This window comes from Leuresthes tenuis, unplaced genomic scaffold (assembly GCF_036924035.1).
Source record: "Leuresthes tenuis unplaced genomic scaffold, fLeuTen1.0.hap1 SCAF_6, whole genome shotgun sequence".
In the NCBI taxonomy this organism is placed as follows: Eukaryota; Metazoa; Chordata; class Actinopteri; order Atheriniformes; family Atherinopsidae; genus Leuresthes; species Leuresthes tenuis.
In genome coordinates this window covers 13799286-13817063 of record NW_027325360.1, presented here as the reverse complement: position 1 = coordinate 13817063, position 17778 = coordinate 13799286, and the positions used below count along the sequence as shown (strand labels likewise).

General features: G+C 39.6%; 1 protein-coding gene across 1 annotated transcript in view; it reads left to right on the top strand.

Annotated features, from left to right (window-relative positions):
• The window catches only part of ipo11 (importin 11), a 101136-nt gene extending 85062 nt beyond the window's left edge, over window positions 1-16074 (top strand). The window contains exon 30 of the mRNA XM_072387736.1: window positions 14068-16074. Coding sequence (XP_072243837.1) covers window positions 14068-14232 — 165 coding nt within the window. The 3' untranslated portion in view covers window positions 14233-16074. The remainder of the gene's footprint in view (window positions 1-14067) is intronic.
• Window positions 16075-17778: the final 1704 nt, after the last annotated feature.

Here is a 17778-nt window from a genome sequence, read left to right as displayed (position 1 = left end):
TGATCAAAGGTCTGGGCAGCCCTTATATGAAAAAGGTGGGCTGTTCCACAGATTAGGGACCACCACCATAAAGGCACAATCACCTCTGTTTTTGAGCCTTGATGATGGAATGCTGAAGAGTAATCGGTTTGTAGACTGCAGGGCTCTGGACTGTTACCGTTCAGGCAGATGGGATGGTGCCCCACACCATTTAGACTCTTAAAAGTTTTAAACTGGATCCTGAAATGGACCGGATGCCAGTACAGGTGTGATGGGTAGGAATATTTCCCCTCGGGGATCGATAGAGCATTTTGAACTGAAGTGTAGCGAATGTGATCACGTTGTTTTTCTTTCCTGTCATAGTGTGAGCTGTTGCATTTTGTATTGCTTGCAGGCAACAAACTGACAACCGATCCAGACCAACATACAAAGAGTTACGATCATCTTATCGGGAGGTAATGAAGGCATGAATTGCCTTCTCAAAGTCAGCTGGAGGGAGGAAGGCCTTTACTGAGGAGCCTTACTTGGAATAAAACTCATTTTGAAACCAAGCTAATCGGTTTATAACCAAGGTCCCTTGTAGCCGTGTGACAGTAAGAATTGAATAGACTAATGTCACTGTCATAACCAACTAAACAGTGCGATAGTCTAAATAAGGTCATTTCTTTTTTGTTTTTAATATAGGATGAGGATGTAATTCTCAATCCATGATTGTACTTGTCTTAATGGAAAGCATGTCTGTGAGTTAGGCAAATAGATCTGTAGGTCATTTGCAAAACAATGAAAGGAGATGTTATATTATACAGAAGCTCAGTCAAAAAGTTACAGAACTTTTTAACCTATTAAGGCGCAGAAGTATGTTTAAAGCACGAACATTTCCACGAGATTGTTCCACGAGTTTGCGTCTGTCCCCAAGTGGCAGCAAAATGCCTGGAGTCATTTGGACAAACTGCCACAAGTCGTCACTTGTGGGAAATTTGTCAGGATGCGCAACTGATGAGTTCCAAGTTGTTGGGCTAATGAGTTTGTTTTCAGTCGTGTGTGAATGTCTGTAGTGAATATTACTAGTGGTGGGTATTTATGGTTGTATAATCAACACACTACTCTCACAGTTAGAACAGTTGTTTTCAGAGATCATGCTAATTTTGATATTTAAAATCAGATATTTGCATTGTCTGGTTATCGGTAAAGAATATCAGCATATAGAATATCTGACTCTGCGTGCTTTGACATTTGAGAAGTGCTGCCATTTGGCAATGAATACTTACGCTGAACCATTTTTGTTATGTGTTGTAAAAACTGGATTTATGGGGACAATATGACTCAGAATTTAAAGTTATGTAAAGTTTTTGCTATCGATAACATGCTGCCTTTACGTATGTATGATTATGCATGCATGCTGTATGCTGGGCTTGAATATAAAATGAAAAATTACAGGTTCATTGTCAAACTTTCCAGCAATTCATTTCACAAGCTGGTTTTAAAGAGAATGAATGCAAAGGCACTGCTTAACTCTGCACCACCACCTGCTCGGCTGTGATGCCTCTCAGCTGCCTGAGCAGCTCGCTGTCCTGAGAATGTTTTCAACAAGGCAGAGAGAAGCGTCTCTGTTGGACACATTTCTAAATTCATTCATCATTCTATTTTCTGTCATATCCGTGCACACGGGACAACGTTGCATGCCTGTACAAACGGATGTTGAGTGGATCGTTAGCAGCTTTTGATTCTTTGTGGCCTCTAAATAGCGTTTAGTTTTTGTTTTAGCTTTCATTTCTCTGAAAATATTATTCAAAGCTTGTATGACTTTCGGATGAAACATTAAATTGTTCCTTTCATTCAACTGTTTTTCATTATTTTATTTTAATGAACAATCATATAACCTCCAAAGATCCTGCAGAGGTGTATATTTCTAGGAAATGAGTTTCGGCCTGTTATCAATTCACTGTGGGGCCACACAAAGCTTTGGTAATGAAGACTTGCCATTCTTGCTTTGTTATTGTTCTATTCTCAAGCAGACCATCAGTGTCAGCATAATTTGGTTTTGTTGAATAACAGACCTCTCTGACGGCGCTATTCTGCAGCACAAGATATAAAGATTCTCCACCGTGTTGCCTAAGGCAGAATTATCAAAATTAGCTTCTGTCTCAGTTGCTTCTCGTCTTTGGAGCCATTTGTCCATGAGAGAAGTGAGTGAATGTTCTCGGGAGTGTTTAAAGATGGCTCTAAAGGAATGAACAAAAAATGACGTTGCAGCACATTACTGTGACTGTAAGGTATTTTGTATTTCTGTTATCAAAGTTTCACTAAAGTTAGCTGTAGTTTAATCCACTCTAAATTAATTGTTACATTGTGTGAGCTATTGTTTGTCATTCATATATATATATATAGAGAGAGAGAGAAAGAAAGATACATATATGACCTGAAATCATCCCATGTTTCTTATCCCGGCTCACTACTTTCTCGATGCAGAGGTTAAATTGATAACACCAGTCTGTCTGTAATTCACAAGCTGTTTGATTAACACAAAACAGCCACAGTATAGGGATATGATTTAATGAGTTTGAAGTTAAATGTTGGCAGCGGCCCAAGCAATTATATTAAAAATGGGAGAATTCAGAGTATGAGGTGTAAGACCAAGTCTCGATGGATAGTTTGCAGGAGAGCCAAAACTTTGCTTAAATTCAAAGGTTAATTGACACACAGTTTGCAATCTATAGTTTTTTATAGTTGAGTTCAGCTGAACTCAATTTCAGTTATTCCTACACATGGAACCCAAGCAATTATAGCCCAATTTTTAAAAAGAATTTGAGAGACTTTGTAACATAAAGATCTCACTTTGAATACGACAGTGAAGAAAAGTGCCTGCAAAAATTCTTTTTAAGACATTTAAGTTTGGTTGATTTTGTGTACGCGTTAAACATGTTCAGAGCAGAGAACTTGTTGCACGTGAGAGTCGCCTTGCTTCACTTTCGTACTTTATAGCGCTGCTTTGGTGTCCTCTTCGACTCTGTTTGATGACTCCATCGTTGTGGTTAAAGCTCACTAAATGCTGGAGAGATCACCTCTAAGATTAGCACTGGGTCCTGCAGCACCTGCAGGATTAAAATCTGAATGGAGTCCTCTGCTTTAAAGCTTTAAAGTAGTGATGCACACTTCTAAAAAAATAAAAATGACTTCAGTCTGATGTGATTCTACATTTAACTGACATTAACATTTTATTTCCTAACAAATTATTATGTGCTGCACTATCAATCTTGTATATTGTGTTGTAAATTTCTCATCAGATTTTTATGCATACAGGCAGGCAAAATAGATTTTTAAGTATTTGCTAGTCCATGTTCTCACTTCAGATTTTATAATAATTGGTAAAAACATTAAGGCATATGTATACACACATGCTCTGAGATAAAGTTGTTCACTAGCACCAGGGAATCATCCCAAAACACCTGCAGCTTATGCACCAAAATCTTCCTCATTTGCTTTATTTCAACTCGCATCCCATTTAGCGTCTTGGCACCAAAATGTCAGCTCTGGACTATTTGTTCCATTTAATAAAGTTTCGCTATACAGTGTCATTCAAATATCACTGACAATTAGAAAAAAAAGATTAGCTGAAAATGAGCTGGCAGACGTCTCCGTAGTATTTCCAAAGGAAGCGAAGTGGTTGTAAAACACTATTTAATAACCACTTTTATTTATCGAATTGAAGGCGTTTCAGTAATGACTTTGTGCCTTAAATGGAAGGCAACATCCATCATTCAGTCACTGCCTCGGTTGTTCCACTCCTTGTTTCTGTTTTTCAAATGGATGAATGGAACTTTAAGTGCCTTTTTAGATGGCACGCCAGATTTCAGGCAGAATGTTGAATGTCGTTGTTTGACCCAGAATCTAAGAGTTTTTCCATTGAACTTGATTTTCAGAACTTATACAGACGGTGAAAACGGGGCCTCTCGATCCTTCTGAATTTCTGGATTTTAAGCATTAGCTGTCAGAAAAGTTAGCCTCCTATTGATAAACTGAATCCACTGTGAGGGTTTGCGCTGATAAGCAACAAAATGTACCGTTTCTACATTTAAGACCATCTGTTTTTTTTCGAATTAAATCCATAATGATTTGAGTCTGTGGAGGTCCTTAACCTTGAGACGTTTCACAATAACAGTGGAGGGAAATTAGAAGTGGGAGCAAATGTGCTTTTGACTGTGCAAATTGAGCTGAAGGAAAGTCTGCACTGTCACGCAGTGAGGGAAAATTTTTAGTTATGTTGTTGTGAATCAGACGTCCTGAGGGAAAATGTCAACCATGCAAAATGAGCCTGTGTTTTTTCACCCACCAAATTTTCTGCTTGAGCTATTTTTTTTACTTTCTTCTTAGCCCTTTTCTTCCTGTCGGTGACTTTCCTCACTTCAATCCTTTTAAACTCTGTGTTTTTATGGATGGTTTGTTCCCTAAAGACGTTCAGCTCTTCTGCGCTTTTCTCTGTCTTGACGTGTTTGGGGTACATAAGTCTGTGCAAGCCCATACACTTAGATGTATGTTTTCTAATATGCACCTTTTATGACAGACTTCAGAGGACCGTTACGTCTATGCTTTCAACAACAGTTCTAATAAGAGTATTACAATTAGTGCCGCCTCATTTGGTGAAGAAATGACTGTAATTAAGCTCTTAATCCTCCCTTCCAGTTAAGAGGCCATGACCCAGTGCAATCCTTTAGAGGGAGAAAGATGGCTGTATTTGTCTGTGTTTCTGAGGTCTTTTCAGTTGTCCTCGTGTTGCATTTACTTTTTTTTTCTGACCTCATTTCAGTTTTGGGTTGCAGTATTGTTACGTTCGTGACCCTATCCCTTCGCTTATTGCTGCCTCATTCTTTTTGCTTTCTTTTCTTAAAAAAGTCATTTCTCTATTCAGTTGTTTTCTACTTCTTGGCGAGTGCTTTTTGTCTGTTTTAATGTGGAAAAAAGCCTGTTAATCAAGCTGCATATTCACTGAAATATTACTACCACTTTAGCTTTTTCCAGATTGGAGGAAACTTGTTAATCAACTTGGGTATTTGTTTTTTTTTGTGTGTGTATGTGTGTGTGTGTGTGTCAGGTCAGGTACAGTCACAGCATAAAGCTCAGAAGTGTTGCCTCTTCCTTTGTTATTCTGTTTATTTCAAGCCAATCACCGTTCCGGTTCCTTTCAGTGTGGATATTGGGGTTTAAATGTTATTTGAACTTCCATTTGGTCTGATCTGATGACAGTCGCATCCCGCTGGCAAAAATGATGGACACACCGAACTTGGAGGACGTTCATTCAGATGTTCATCAACAAAGCTCCATCGTTTTATTTGATAGCTGAACATTCTGGCTCTTTAAAATGTACCTTTTTAAAAAAGCATTAAAATTGTTACAGATTTGCTCCTTTTTTCTTTCTTTTTTTCAGATAAAGTAGAGAAAAAGGTTTTGATGTGTCTGCATTACGAGTTTCTTTGTAGGGCATTGCATTTGGGGATAACAGTGGATGCCATATGTTCAAAAGCTTAAGAATACCAGCAATCGGTGTCAGACTCGGAAAGCACAGACAGAAACACAGACTGCATGTCTGCTGCTTGATATCTTTTATCGATGCTCTCACATCCTTCCATAAATACCAGCAGATCCATATTCAAACAGTCCCATCCTTCGTCTTTGATTCTTACGATCGCAGTCGTACTCTGAAGGTTCAAACTGATGTGCTTTGTTTCCGTGGTTTTTGGGAGCATTTGAAGAACACGTATAATCTTTGTGTTCTCTTAGGGGGAGACGAGGTTTAAAGGCCAACATGTAAAGCTGCAGAAGTTGCTTTTGTGAACATAACTCCGTATTATAAGGCTTAACAAAGTTTTCACTCTGTAATCCCTTGCCTCGTGCGGTTTACTCGGCTGTTGATGAATAACACATCCCAGTTCCCAGCGGTCAAGCTGAAACTTGCACTCTTGCCTGCCTTGAAATTCCTCTTCCTTGAAGAATTGAATCATAAAGAAAACCCTATGGGCAAAACCCAGTAACATTTGTGACAGCTGACGTTAATTCGGCCTTTTTATTCATTTACGAGTCAGTTTGTTAAACTAGTGATCCAGCTTGTATACTTTATTTTTTGACTTGAGAGGAGCTCCGATGATCAAAATGATTATTCTATAACCCACGGTTTTGTGACACTCTTTTAGATGGTGCTTGGGCTTTATTCTTTTCTAGCCAGGGGGCATAAAAAGATGAATATAACAGACAAAGGGACAGGCTCAACTTGCCAACAAATGTTTGAAGCGAGGGTAAATTTTACATTACTGGCATGGAGTTTTGAATCTGTGCTTCCTCAAAACAACTGTAAACATGACAGTTCCATTCTATGTAAAGTTGTTTGTCAACCTCTCTTTGATAATGTCTTTCTTTTGAGTGTATCTTACTGTGTTTTGCACAAGGTAAAGGCAGGCAGGCATTTACTCCTCTGGGAGCAAAGCGTCGTTATCACCATCACAACAATTACATTTTTTTTATTGCAGCATGACTGGCCTACTTCTCCATTCTGTTTCTTTTTCTTTGCTTTTCTTCCCCTCTCCATCTGCTCACCAGGCCACTTCCAAACCCTTTCCACTTTCTTCACATCTCATTTGTCTCTCCTCTTTTCATCCTGCCTCATTTATCTTCTGCTCTCTCCGAGGCAAAAAGACCATATCCTCTTTATCAGTGAGCCGCAGCAGGGGCACGTCACTCTCCCTCCACCCCTTACTCTCATCTTCACTTCTTTCCTCTCATCATCACTCAATTTATTGCCTTCCACCCAGTTCCACAGGTCTCATCTTTTCAGCCCAAGCATTTTTGGCAATGATTGGAATATTTAGTTTGTGCACTGTCAGGTTGGCTTATATTCATGCAAATAGTTTTTTTCTTTCTTTTTTTTGTTATAAACTCTTTAATGCCGATCCCGATCCTCCTTCCTATTTGTTTTCCTTAGTAAACTTCGAAGCTCACTATATTGCTAGTTTAGTGAGGCTAGGCTAGTTTGAGGGGATGTGAAACAGCATCATGGTTCACTTTTATTCAGGATTCAGTGTGCATGTACTTTAGATGTTCACCAAAATCAATATTATTAAGTCTTGGCATTTTAACAATAAGCGGCAAAGCTTGCTTGTTAGACCCTCGATATGTAATGATTAATATCTGCTTTTCCCCTACTCATGTTGCGGGGGTTGACTGTGGTAATTTCCTGAGCCCCAGCTCCTCACCCTCCCTGGGGCTTCAGTCCAAGACGTGCAGGTATCCGCTGCTGCCTGGGCCTCGTGTCATTATCTGTCATTGGGCTGGTTGAGATGGTTGCCGTTGTGAGTCGAGTCAAAAGGTCGGGTTAAAAGAATTATTCGTCTCTAACGGTGAGGAGAGGTTTATTATCACAGTCCAGTGTAGACATTAATGAGGGGGGGGAAAGTAAAGTGCAGTTTTGCACACCCCTTTTGTTAATCCAGCCAGTAACGCAGCTGGATTGATTCCTTCACTGCAACAGTCCGACTCGGTGTGTTGTTGTTGCCCAACTTCTCCCCAGAGGCAAAGCAGCATTTCTTCTCTTTAGTAACATCTTTTGCCTTTAACTTTTCTTCTTCACATCCATAAGACATAATCACACGCTCATTTTCGTCTTCCAGATGGTGTGAATTGAAAAATGCACAACTTTCCTTGAATAACCTAACCCAAGTATTTTAACTGTCGAGCAGCTCAGCAAGAAGCACAAAAGAGACATGTTTCCATTTGTAAAATCACATTCCCGCTGTTGCATGTCTATGCTCCTAACTCTCTTCAAGTCAGTTTAATCAGACTGCTCCGGCTTTTCTCGTTGCCCCCACTGGCTGCTGTGCCAGAATAAGACCCTCTGCCATGAGAGATCATTGTTGGAAAATACTGTTGAAAACTACATTTAATAATACGCGATAATAGAGTGTTTCAAGAAGAAAAGGAGAGTTAATGCGTTTACTCTCTGAATGCCTGATTCGTGATTTTAATGCTTTCCGACTGCCTCCTCGATGAAGCGCCGCATTGATTTTTAAACTTGATTTAGGCTCTTTACTTTTGCTATCGTGAACAGTGTGTGAGAATTTATCATTTCCATAGATGCTAAAAGTTTAACAGGCAGAATGTCTGTCACAAGCATAAAATCACCTTCATTGTTTATTGCAGGCCAACATGACTGATGATATTCCAGGCCCTGAATGGTTTTTGCTCATTCTTGAGGATTAGAGCTCTTCTTAGGAGTGCATAAAAATGTGCAGGCTGTGTTTTACATCCTGACCTTGTTAGCTTTGTTGCATCTGCCAGGATAGAACAAATTAAACCTTTATCATTGTTATTGGTGCATTAGAGTCTGGGGATAAGTCTCTTAATCCCCTACATAGCTTTTCTAACCTTCAGCATGAATATGGGTCTAATCAGCCAAAATAAGTGAAAGCACCCATGCTAGTGGGCTGGGTTTGTAAGAATTAAGGAATGTGCAGTTATTCACAGTTTCTTTGCCTGCAGTGGTGAGTCAGAGCACAGGTGAGGCAGTGGCAATGTATTATGAAGGATCTTTGAGTCAGTGCATTGGATGAATTAATTATTTAAAAGGAGTGCTGTCCTACTTTAGATACTTTTTAATTGCACAATACTGTTGACTGAATGAAACATGGTAGAAAGAGGTAGAAAGAGGCTAGAATTTGCAGCTGACAGTTGAAAATTGGAGACTGGCCTGTTCTGTGGAAACTGCATTTCCTGTTGAGGCACGCAGATGGCAGGGTATGAATCTGGCCGCAGCACCATGAGTCTGTGGACCCAGTCTACCTTGTGCGAACAATCCAGGTCGGTGATGGTGTAATGGTGTGGAAAATGGCCTCTTTGCGCAGTTTGATCTCCCATTATTTGAATGGCACAGCATCTGTGCTGCTGCTGACCACATTCATACCCTTATGGCCACAATCTACCGTATTTTAATGAATATTCCCCACCATGATAATGTGTTTTGTCAAAAAGCCATAATGGCCTTAGTGATTTCTCATTTCTGCAAAACCAGAATCCTGCATCCCGACCGTTTCCTTCTTTTTTTTGTAAACACAACATGAAACACAATCATTGACATTAGGTAACACACATAAATTAAACTAAACTCAATAAGCTTGTTTTACTCACAGTGGCAGGCTTTGGCACTCAAATTAAATGTTCAACGTTGAATAGATATATTGATCTGAATGGCAGCGATCGCTGTTTTAACAGTATAAGCTGTACAGAGAACTACCGCCAGCTAGTCTTAGAATATGCAGGGTATTAGCTTACCTTTGTCAACATGTGTGACAACTTTAAAGGTAACGTAAGCCTGGGCGTTATTTGTGCTGTGGCTTTATCCTGAACTGCCCTCCTTCATGTGATAACGGATGCAAATGAAATGAGTCAGTCCCCTTGAAAGAATAAATGTAGCTTTTTAAAAAAAAGTGTGTTTTTAATAGTAAAAACAAGTTGTCTGGTTCAAACCAGAGCTTTGTGTGTAATATCAACGGACATCTGTTAAAAGACAGAGAAATAGGATCTCATCAGTATACGGTGGTGTTTTTTGCCATATGAGCCACGGTGGCTCATATGGAAACGGACTCATAAAAGTTTGAACTTGATAAACTGAAGCTTTCTTTGCAGTTTCAGTCCTGAAAGCGTGAGGCTAATAAAATGTGTGCTGAGAACCTCCTGTCTTGAGCAACATGATGCCCTCAATTAAATTTGACCACTTGATCAGGCTCGCTCGTCTAGACTTGGATTATGTGGGTGTTTGGCCGGCTGGCGTGGCAGCAGATGATGCATCATAATGTAGCTGATGAAATAAACATCTGCCCACTAAAGCCCACGCTGTCTGCATGGCCTTTCACAACTGTAGTTTATCGTCTGCATTTCATGCATCACACAGCCCCATAGCTCATTGCATCACACTTGAGAGCGTGTGCTTGCACACTCGTGCATGTATCTATACTCGCAGTCGGACAGGAAGCACCACGGAGTGGGAGATAAAGGCTGGAAAAGTACAGGTTGTCGCATCATCGTCTCCACTTAGCAATTTGACTTCTTGACTTAGCTTTCTTTGATATTTTACGCTGAAATATAAATGTGCTTTTCCTCTTGGGAAAAAAAAAAGTTGATTCTAAAAAAACAATTTAAAAATAAAAGATAAATCGATTGATAATTTAAAAAATAGGCACACATTTGCTTCTGTTGATTTTCTGAACTTGTTGCTGTAGCAGCATGAGCAACGTGTAAATCTTTTTGGACAGTTTTGAAAGACACTTCCGTCTTTGCACTACTGACAGGAGGCTCTTGACTCATCTTTCTTGAAAAATGCCTCCATTTGTCTGGGGATTACGTTCAATATAACAGCCTCTCTAGAAACTGCGATGTCACGTGTGTCAGTCTTTAATCTCGCTCCGTTTCTTCTTCTTTTGCTCACTCGTCTCCTTCATCCTCTCTGTCCTGAGCAATGAGCAGTGACTACTTCCTGCGTCCCATCTTTCTGCTGCCACTTGCTGGTGTTCTCTGATGCTTTCCGTCTCGGTGTCTTTCATTACGATAATCCGCTCTCTTTTATGTGTCTGTCTGTATTGACAGTTTTATTTAAATGTCTACTCTACCTAAAAATCCTCTCCTCTCCTGCCCTAATGCCTTCTGTGGATTTCTTCCTGTCTTATCTCTGCTTCAGAGTTTCCCAGAGATGGCAGTCCATCATGTATATGAGTCTTGTAATCAGACACACTACTGATTGTTTTGTCGCCTGAATGCATCACTGTACGTCTCAGTAGTCTGTTGCTGTTGAAGTATCATTGTGCTTTTTAGTGCCTTTTAGTGCATGTGTACTTATAACGTCCTGCTTGCATTCTGCTGGTTTCCTGAGTTTTTTTCTTGCCCCTCTTGGTTTACACTCCTTGAGAAAATAGATGCTCTCATTCATGCAGGCACTGTTTCTTTGCTTTAATGCTCTGTTTGTCTGGTATTTTGTAGAAGGTCATTCATTAACACGCTATATGAAATGTGTGGTTCCCTTCAGTGGGATGCTTTGCTCTCGAGACAATGCGTATTCTACCTCAGTATATTTTTAAGAGTGCAGTTTGTAAGATTATTAGCTTAAAAGAAATATCAAAACGTCGTAAAAATGACTAGCAAAATGTTTGTAAACTACTGAAGTGATGTTAATTGTTCTGAACTTAGCATTGGGTCTGTACCTTTGAGAAAATACCACTTTTTTTTACCACAAGATGGAGGATTGAATTGCTGTAGTGTGAAGTCTGCCACCTTAGACTTTTATGAGATGAAAATTTGTTTTTCCACTGATTGCAATTTCTGTTATGTTGTCAGAAACGGTTTAGAAAGCACCCCTCTGAGTTGTCTTTATCATCTCATAAGAGGCTAACAGCAGGTCCTAAATCTGTTCACTTCAACGGAAGAAGTGAACACATGAGCACAGATTCAGAGAAGTTCTTTCTCATCGTTGAAATCAGCATGAGATCTATTTGCGACTATCCAAGAAACCAAAACCGGAGCTTGTGTGAAATGGGCTTAAAAAAAGAAAAATCAGGATAGTAAAATAGAGAGCAAACATGTTGGGAAGAAGTTTGAAAGAAAAGCGAGCTGGAAAGTGACACAGTCTGAAAATACACTAACAATTTACAGGTGAACACTGCGCGCAGTTACTGCTCCAAGACAACCACAGGCACAAGTAGTCAGTCCTGCAGTGACAAACAAGGAGCACGGCCCTTTTGAAGTAGAAGAGAAGACAAACTGAAATCAAAAGCTAACAGGGATATATCCACCAGCATCAGCTGCTGCTGAGGGTCGGGGGCTTGGTTTTCAGATACTTTTGCTTATCCAGTGAATTGTCGTGTAGAATGGTTGGTGGATAATGTCTCTGCTGATGTCTTCTGCGTTGATTTCACCTGCTAACTGAATCCTTATTAAAGCTCAAACATGTGTACACCATTATGAAAGTGGGTACGGTTTACTTAATGAAAGCGCTGAAGGTGCTGACCCCTTTTTACTACAAATTCTACAAAATGACCCTTTAATGGTTACACATTTATTGATCGAGTATACAAAGGCTTTAATTGAGCGCTCCAGCACACATACAAGACTTGCTTGTGCACTCACACACACACACGGACATTGCAATGAAAGATGCAGTCCTATTCAGAGAGACTCCATCCAAGTCCTTGTCCTGAAGGTAATTATGTAGGTTAGATTCACTAGTTTGATTGCACTGTAATGGCTAAGAACTAATTAGCGTGTCGAGGGTTATTTTCTGTAACCCATTAGAAACTACACTGCTTCTCAAAAGGTTGCTTTTGTTTGTGAATCCTCTCGCAGGGTTTGTGGAGCTCTCTTATGCTTGTTGTGAGCATAATACGTCAAACCTTGCATTACACAGGAAAGGAGACATAGTCACTGAGGGACTATGTGAGAATCCGACCAGCATTCATTAGGCTGGAGGAAGAGGGTCATATTTTATCACATATCAATAATCAATCTGCGGGGGAATCAAAGGTAACTTAGTTCAGAGAGACATAATACCTGCAGATGTTACACATACTCACACACATTTCTTTTGCATGAGTTCAACTTCAAAGGAACATTTGCATAGTGGAGTTTATCCTTAAAAAACAAAAAGAGCACGTGCTATATTTAGTCATTTTGTTACAAACTGACAACGTTTTCTGTGAGGAATTGTGTTCGCAGTTATCTCATTCCTCTGCAGTGGGGTGGCTTTCCACCTCCGCTGTGCTGCTGCATTTGCCTCTGCCCTTGCTTCATTTCACAGAAACCTATTAGCTCTCGTCAGCCTCTACTCTGTCAGCAAGGATTGTTTTTCCAGCCCTTTCTTTTTGCGTAAGACGAATGGTCGCAACCGCATACATCGAATCCTTTTCTCCGGTGCAAGTGTTTTGGGTAGATGGATATGTCAAAGCTGTAAATGCTAACATGTCTGAGCAATTGTTCATTTTCTCCTTTTCTGCAAAAAAATAATAATAATAATTCAGAAATTGTGCGAGCGTCATTGGTCAGTGTCCTGCACTGTCCTACAATACTAGCGTATTATTTTGCCAGCTGAGGCAGGAATTTGTAGGGTTGAAAACGTGTGGATTTGCCTTTTTGAATAGCAGTCTACTGAAATGAATCATTATATCATGAAGTTTCCATTTGAAATGACTTGAAGGTGACAGATTTGGTTAAAACGTCTTTTTATCGTCGCCCAGGCGGGTGACCCCTGCATGGCAGCAGATTTATGTGTTTGTTCCTGTCGCACGGCCTGCCGTCTCCACTGTTTATGCACAGCACAAAGAACCCTGTATCATACTGAGGCAGCTCATGCTCGTGGTCAAGACTAATTTGTAGAAACAATTGCTAAAACTTGATGTTGCACGCTGTTAAATGGTCCAGATGGAGAAGCACAGACGAGAGCATTGGATTATGTCGTTATAAAGAGTTTTGTTTGATTTTGTATTAATAAACAGGTAGTATGCAGTAAGAATAATGGCCGTAGATATATTATTGCTAAAGGCGGATAACAAAATAGAATACAATTAAAATGACATCAGCTGACAAGCTTTTGAAAAGTTGTAGCAGAGAGAGGTGTGGCTAAAATGTTTCTTGGCAACAGTTTAGCCGATGATACCACACAGTGTTGCAGGTAACACAGGGGAACTCTCTCAGTTGACAACATGGACAGAAACTCACAGCCTACAGTTTTAACATCCGGGGTGTAGAGATGCTCCTTTTCAGTAATAAGCTTTTTTAGAATGGTGCTATTTGTCTTTGCAGGCATGTCAGTACTTTCTATAAATTCCCCAATGCGTCCTTGTAAGGGCTTCAAGGTTTTTCCATTTCAGTCAAGACAAGAATTTATTTAAACTGTTGTACTTTCTTCTAAAGTTTGTAGAGCTGATGCAGTAACACTGCTCCTCTGTATTTTATGAGTCTGAGGGTAGATTTGTCGAACATAAGCAGGTCATTTGTTGTGAGTAGCTCGTCTTTGACACATGACTGTAAATTCTGCCTCTTTCTGTTTTCTTTGTCCCTCTGCAGTTGGCTCTTGAGGACCCTGTGCACAGCGTTTCTCTCCAGCAGTTTGTCTATGAAAAGCTGAAGGCACAGCAAGCCCTGATTGGCGACCAGGGCTTTGGGGCCCTGATGGAGACTGTGGACACAGAGCTCGTCAGGCAGCTCCAGGAGTTCCTTCAGGGCCTCTGAATCGCATCTCCACCCTTTCACCTCTACGCAAACATCCTTGCCTAACGCTACCCTCCTCTACCATGTTTGAAAATGTATTGAACAGGCTAACGATCAGCCTGACGTGTGGACTCCCAGCCTCTACCCATGCTAAGCATTATCTATATCCAAACCTAGCCTCGTCAACTTTCCTCAGCTAACAATCCTTTCCCTTACATTTATGTTTTAAAGAAGATGGGATTTCTTTGGAAGCTTAAAAATGTTTATAGCATCCACACGAAAGCATCACCACACAAGAGCTTCCACCTAATTCTAGTAGTTTCTTCACTTTCTAAGGTTCTGACGTTAAATGGGTAGAGAAGAGGAGGATTGTTATTAATGTTGGGTTAGTTTGGGAGTAACGTGCAAAAAAAAAAAACATCTGCAGGTGCCAGAGCAGGAACCATGGACAATTTTCTACTGGGGGAAAAAAAACAAATGGTCATACAGATTGTAGCAGGAACGTGGCTAAACCAAACGTGAAGGACCTAAAGCAGTGTTTACAGAGTCTATTCTTAAAAGAGAAACAAAGAAATGTAATTTTGTACGTATGTAAAGTAGGAATGATGTTCTGCATGACAATATTTTAGTTTGTTTTTACTTTCTTTTTTTCAAAATGATCACTTTTGTCATAACCAGAGGTCAGTTTGAAGTAACTACTGAGAACAGTGTAGTTTTTCTTTTCTTTTTAAGGTGAGTTGGAGGGATTTTTTTTTCCCCTTTGGTTCTTTTTCTTTTTGTAAATTTGTCTTTTTTTTTTCTTTTTTTTTAAATGGTTGATTTGTATGAGTGCTCAACCACATTTATATGTATATATACATACTGCTGCTAACTGATGGTGTGTCGGAGCACTTTAATAACCAAAAACTCTTTGACATTTCTTTTTTTTTCACCTTTCCACATCAATAAACGTCAACGCATTGATAGAAGGCCTCGGAGCAGCACGGTGAGACTGAAGTTGGATTAAGACCCTCATCTGGTTTCTTGACATTTCTCATATCTTTGTGCAACCTTGCGCTACATAGAAAAACCCAAGCAAATGTCAGATGCTGTTAGATGGTGTCACCGTTGAATCAGTTTGATTAATTCTGACCCAGGTGGCAGTTGAGTACACAGTCAGTTACAGGAAGGGGTCTCGGAGGGAAATTCTGTGCGTATTTGTCTTGTCGTCACAACTTGATCGGTATTGTTAGAAATGAGGCTTTGTTATATTCAATTTGACAGCACCACCAGTTTATCTTGGGGATTTTCTCAGAACAGTTGATCATTTGCAGGTGTAGTAAACAATGCAAAGTGATGAATTGCTTCATATGGGTTCCCTTACATGGTGTGGAAGTTGAAGAATTACACGATAGATGTGGTGTGTGCACCTGCGTCACTACAAAATATGATCTAAAATGAAAAGTTTGTCTAAACTGCATAATGTGAGCCTGTCCCCCGCATTTTGAATCAATTATTTTTGAATTTGGAATTATATGGTTCTCAAGCTCTCTTGTCAGCCTCCCTGGGAAAGAGGCGGATCCTGACACTTGCTCCTTTGATACTGTGACAGAGGGGAGTAGCAGTCAGAATATCAGCCTTATGCTTTCAGCCTTATTGTCCTTGAAACACAAAAGACCGTTTTACTGATATGTTCACTTCTTAACTAGTTTAGCCGTATATGTTTTCTTTAGTTGCAGTCTGTTGATAATAACAGCCACCTTTTGAACACAGCACACCATAGAGGAATGTCTTTGGGGTTACACATTTAGTTATGTTTTGATGGGAAGTTATCCATTTTGCTTTTTTCCAAAGCCTTCAATAAAAATGCAGTAATCAGTCAGAGTAACTGTCTTTGTGTTTCGATTTATTACTTTTAAGATGTTTTAACTGAAATACAAGTGCTGCTGGGTCTTGGCATTTTTCCAGGTTTCATTTGGTGTTTTTATTTCAGGTGGATCAGACGCCATTGCCCTGGAAAGCTATCACGTTTTATTACTGATGAACTGTAAATTACCCACCAGCAAGGATTTAAACACTGAAGGCAGTAGAAAGGGGGAAGGAGCACCTTGGCATACTGATCAAGAAGCATGATAGCAAGCACATACATGTACTCTAGAGAGTTCAGCGTACTTGATATAGAAGCTATGACCAATGTGGGAGAGACTTTGCAAAAGAGGTAAGCGGTTAGCCGATTCTTTTCATTGCCATTTTTTTAGCTAGTGCAATTGGACCTCTATGGTTATTCCCATATTGCTTATTATCCAACTGACAATGTGGAAGCAAGAAAACACTCCACACCCATGCCAGTGGCTCATTTAAGGTGGCATTTATGCACATTGACAATTTTAGCAAAAGGGAAAAGGCATCATCCATAAATGCAGCCACGCAACAAGTATGATATACAGTGATTTGCTGAAGTATTCACCAGTCTTTGGCCATTTTCCTGTTTTGTTACATTACAACCTGCAGTGTAAGTGGGTATGTTATTAGACTTTTCTGAAATAGACTTACTCAAAATAGTCCAATTTGGTGAAGTAATATAAGAACACGCGTCTTAAAAAATTTAACTGGAAAAGTATGGTGAGCATCTGTATTTACCCCCAATGTTTGATGAGGATCCAATTCTTCCAGTTCCGTTAAGTCCACCTGTGTGCATACATATATAACATGCATTTTATATATATATGTATATATTTATTTATTTTAGTCCTTGCATCTCTAGCTTTGACTATATACCCATTTTGTGTGTGTTGTTGGTGCTCATACAGCTGCACAGGCTCATAACAAGCTACAACTTTACCAGCACTGCAAACGCAATGCTAGGACGATTTAAACTTATGAGCTTTCAGTGATCTTGCGGGGAATGCTTAATGTCTGCATGTCTTACAGCTGACGTCCAAGTCATTTGTTTTCTCTTTATTAGATCAGTGGCACACAGAATGCATATCTCCATCAAGGATGCATAAAAAAAAAATCTTGTATGCAACATCTTATCTAGATTGAAATCCAAAGTAGATTATTTCAATTACTGATATTATTATTATTATTATTATATCAACCAATGTCAATGATAATGCAGAAGTTATCAAAACAAAGAACTTCATACTGGTGGCTCGTGCGTACACTACCGAATTAACTTGGAAGTCACAAAGCCAAATCATAGACTGTAAACATCATTAACCAAATGGCTAAGATGTGGATGGGGTTGGATAATACAAAACTTTAATAAGTGATTTAGGCATAACGGCCCAACATCGTATCAGCCAATATTCAGCCTGTTGACTGCAGTCAGCAAAACGGTTCAGATAAAGCAATGGCAGAAGCCAGCTTTGAACTGATGGTGCATTGAGTTTGCCTTGAAACTGACTGGTTTCGCCTGCATCTGCAGATCCACTAAATATCCAATGATAATCCAATTCCTTATTAGGCTACGGTTTTCATTTATTTTTCAAAGAACAAATTGTTTTGCCAATCAAGTAGAGAGAAGTCATTGAGTAGGTAATAGTTTAATTGGCTAAAATGTGAAAAGCTTTTTTTCTTGTGAAA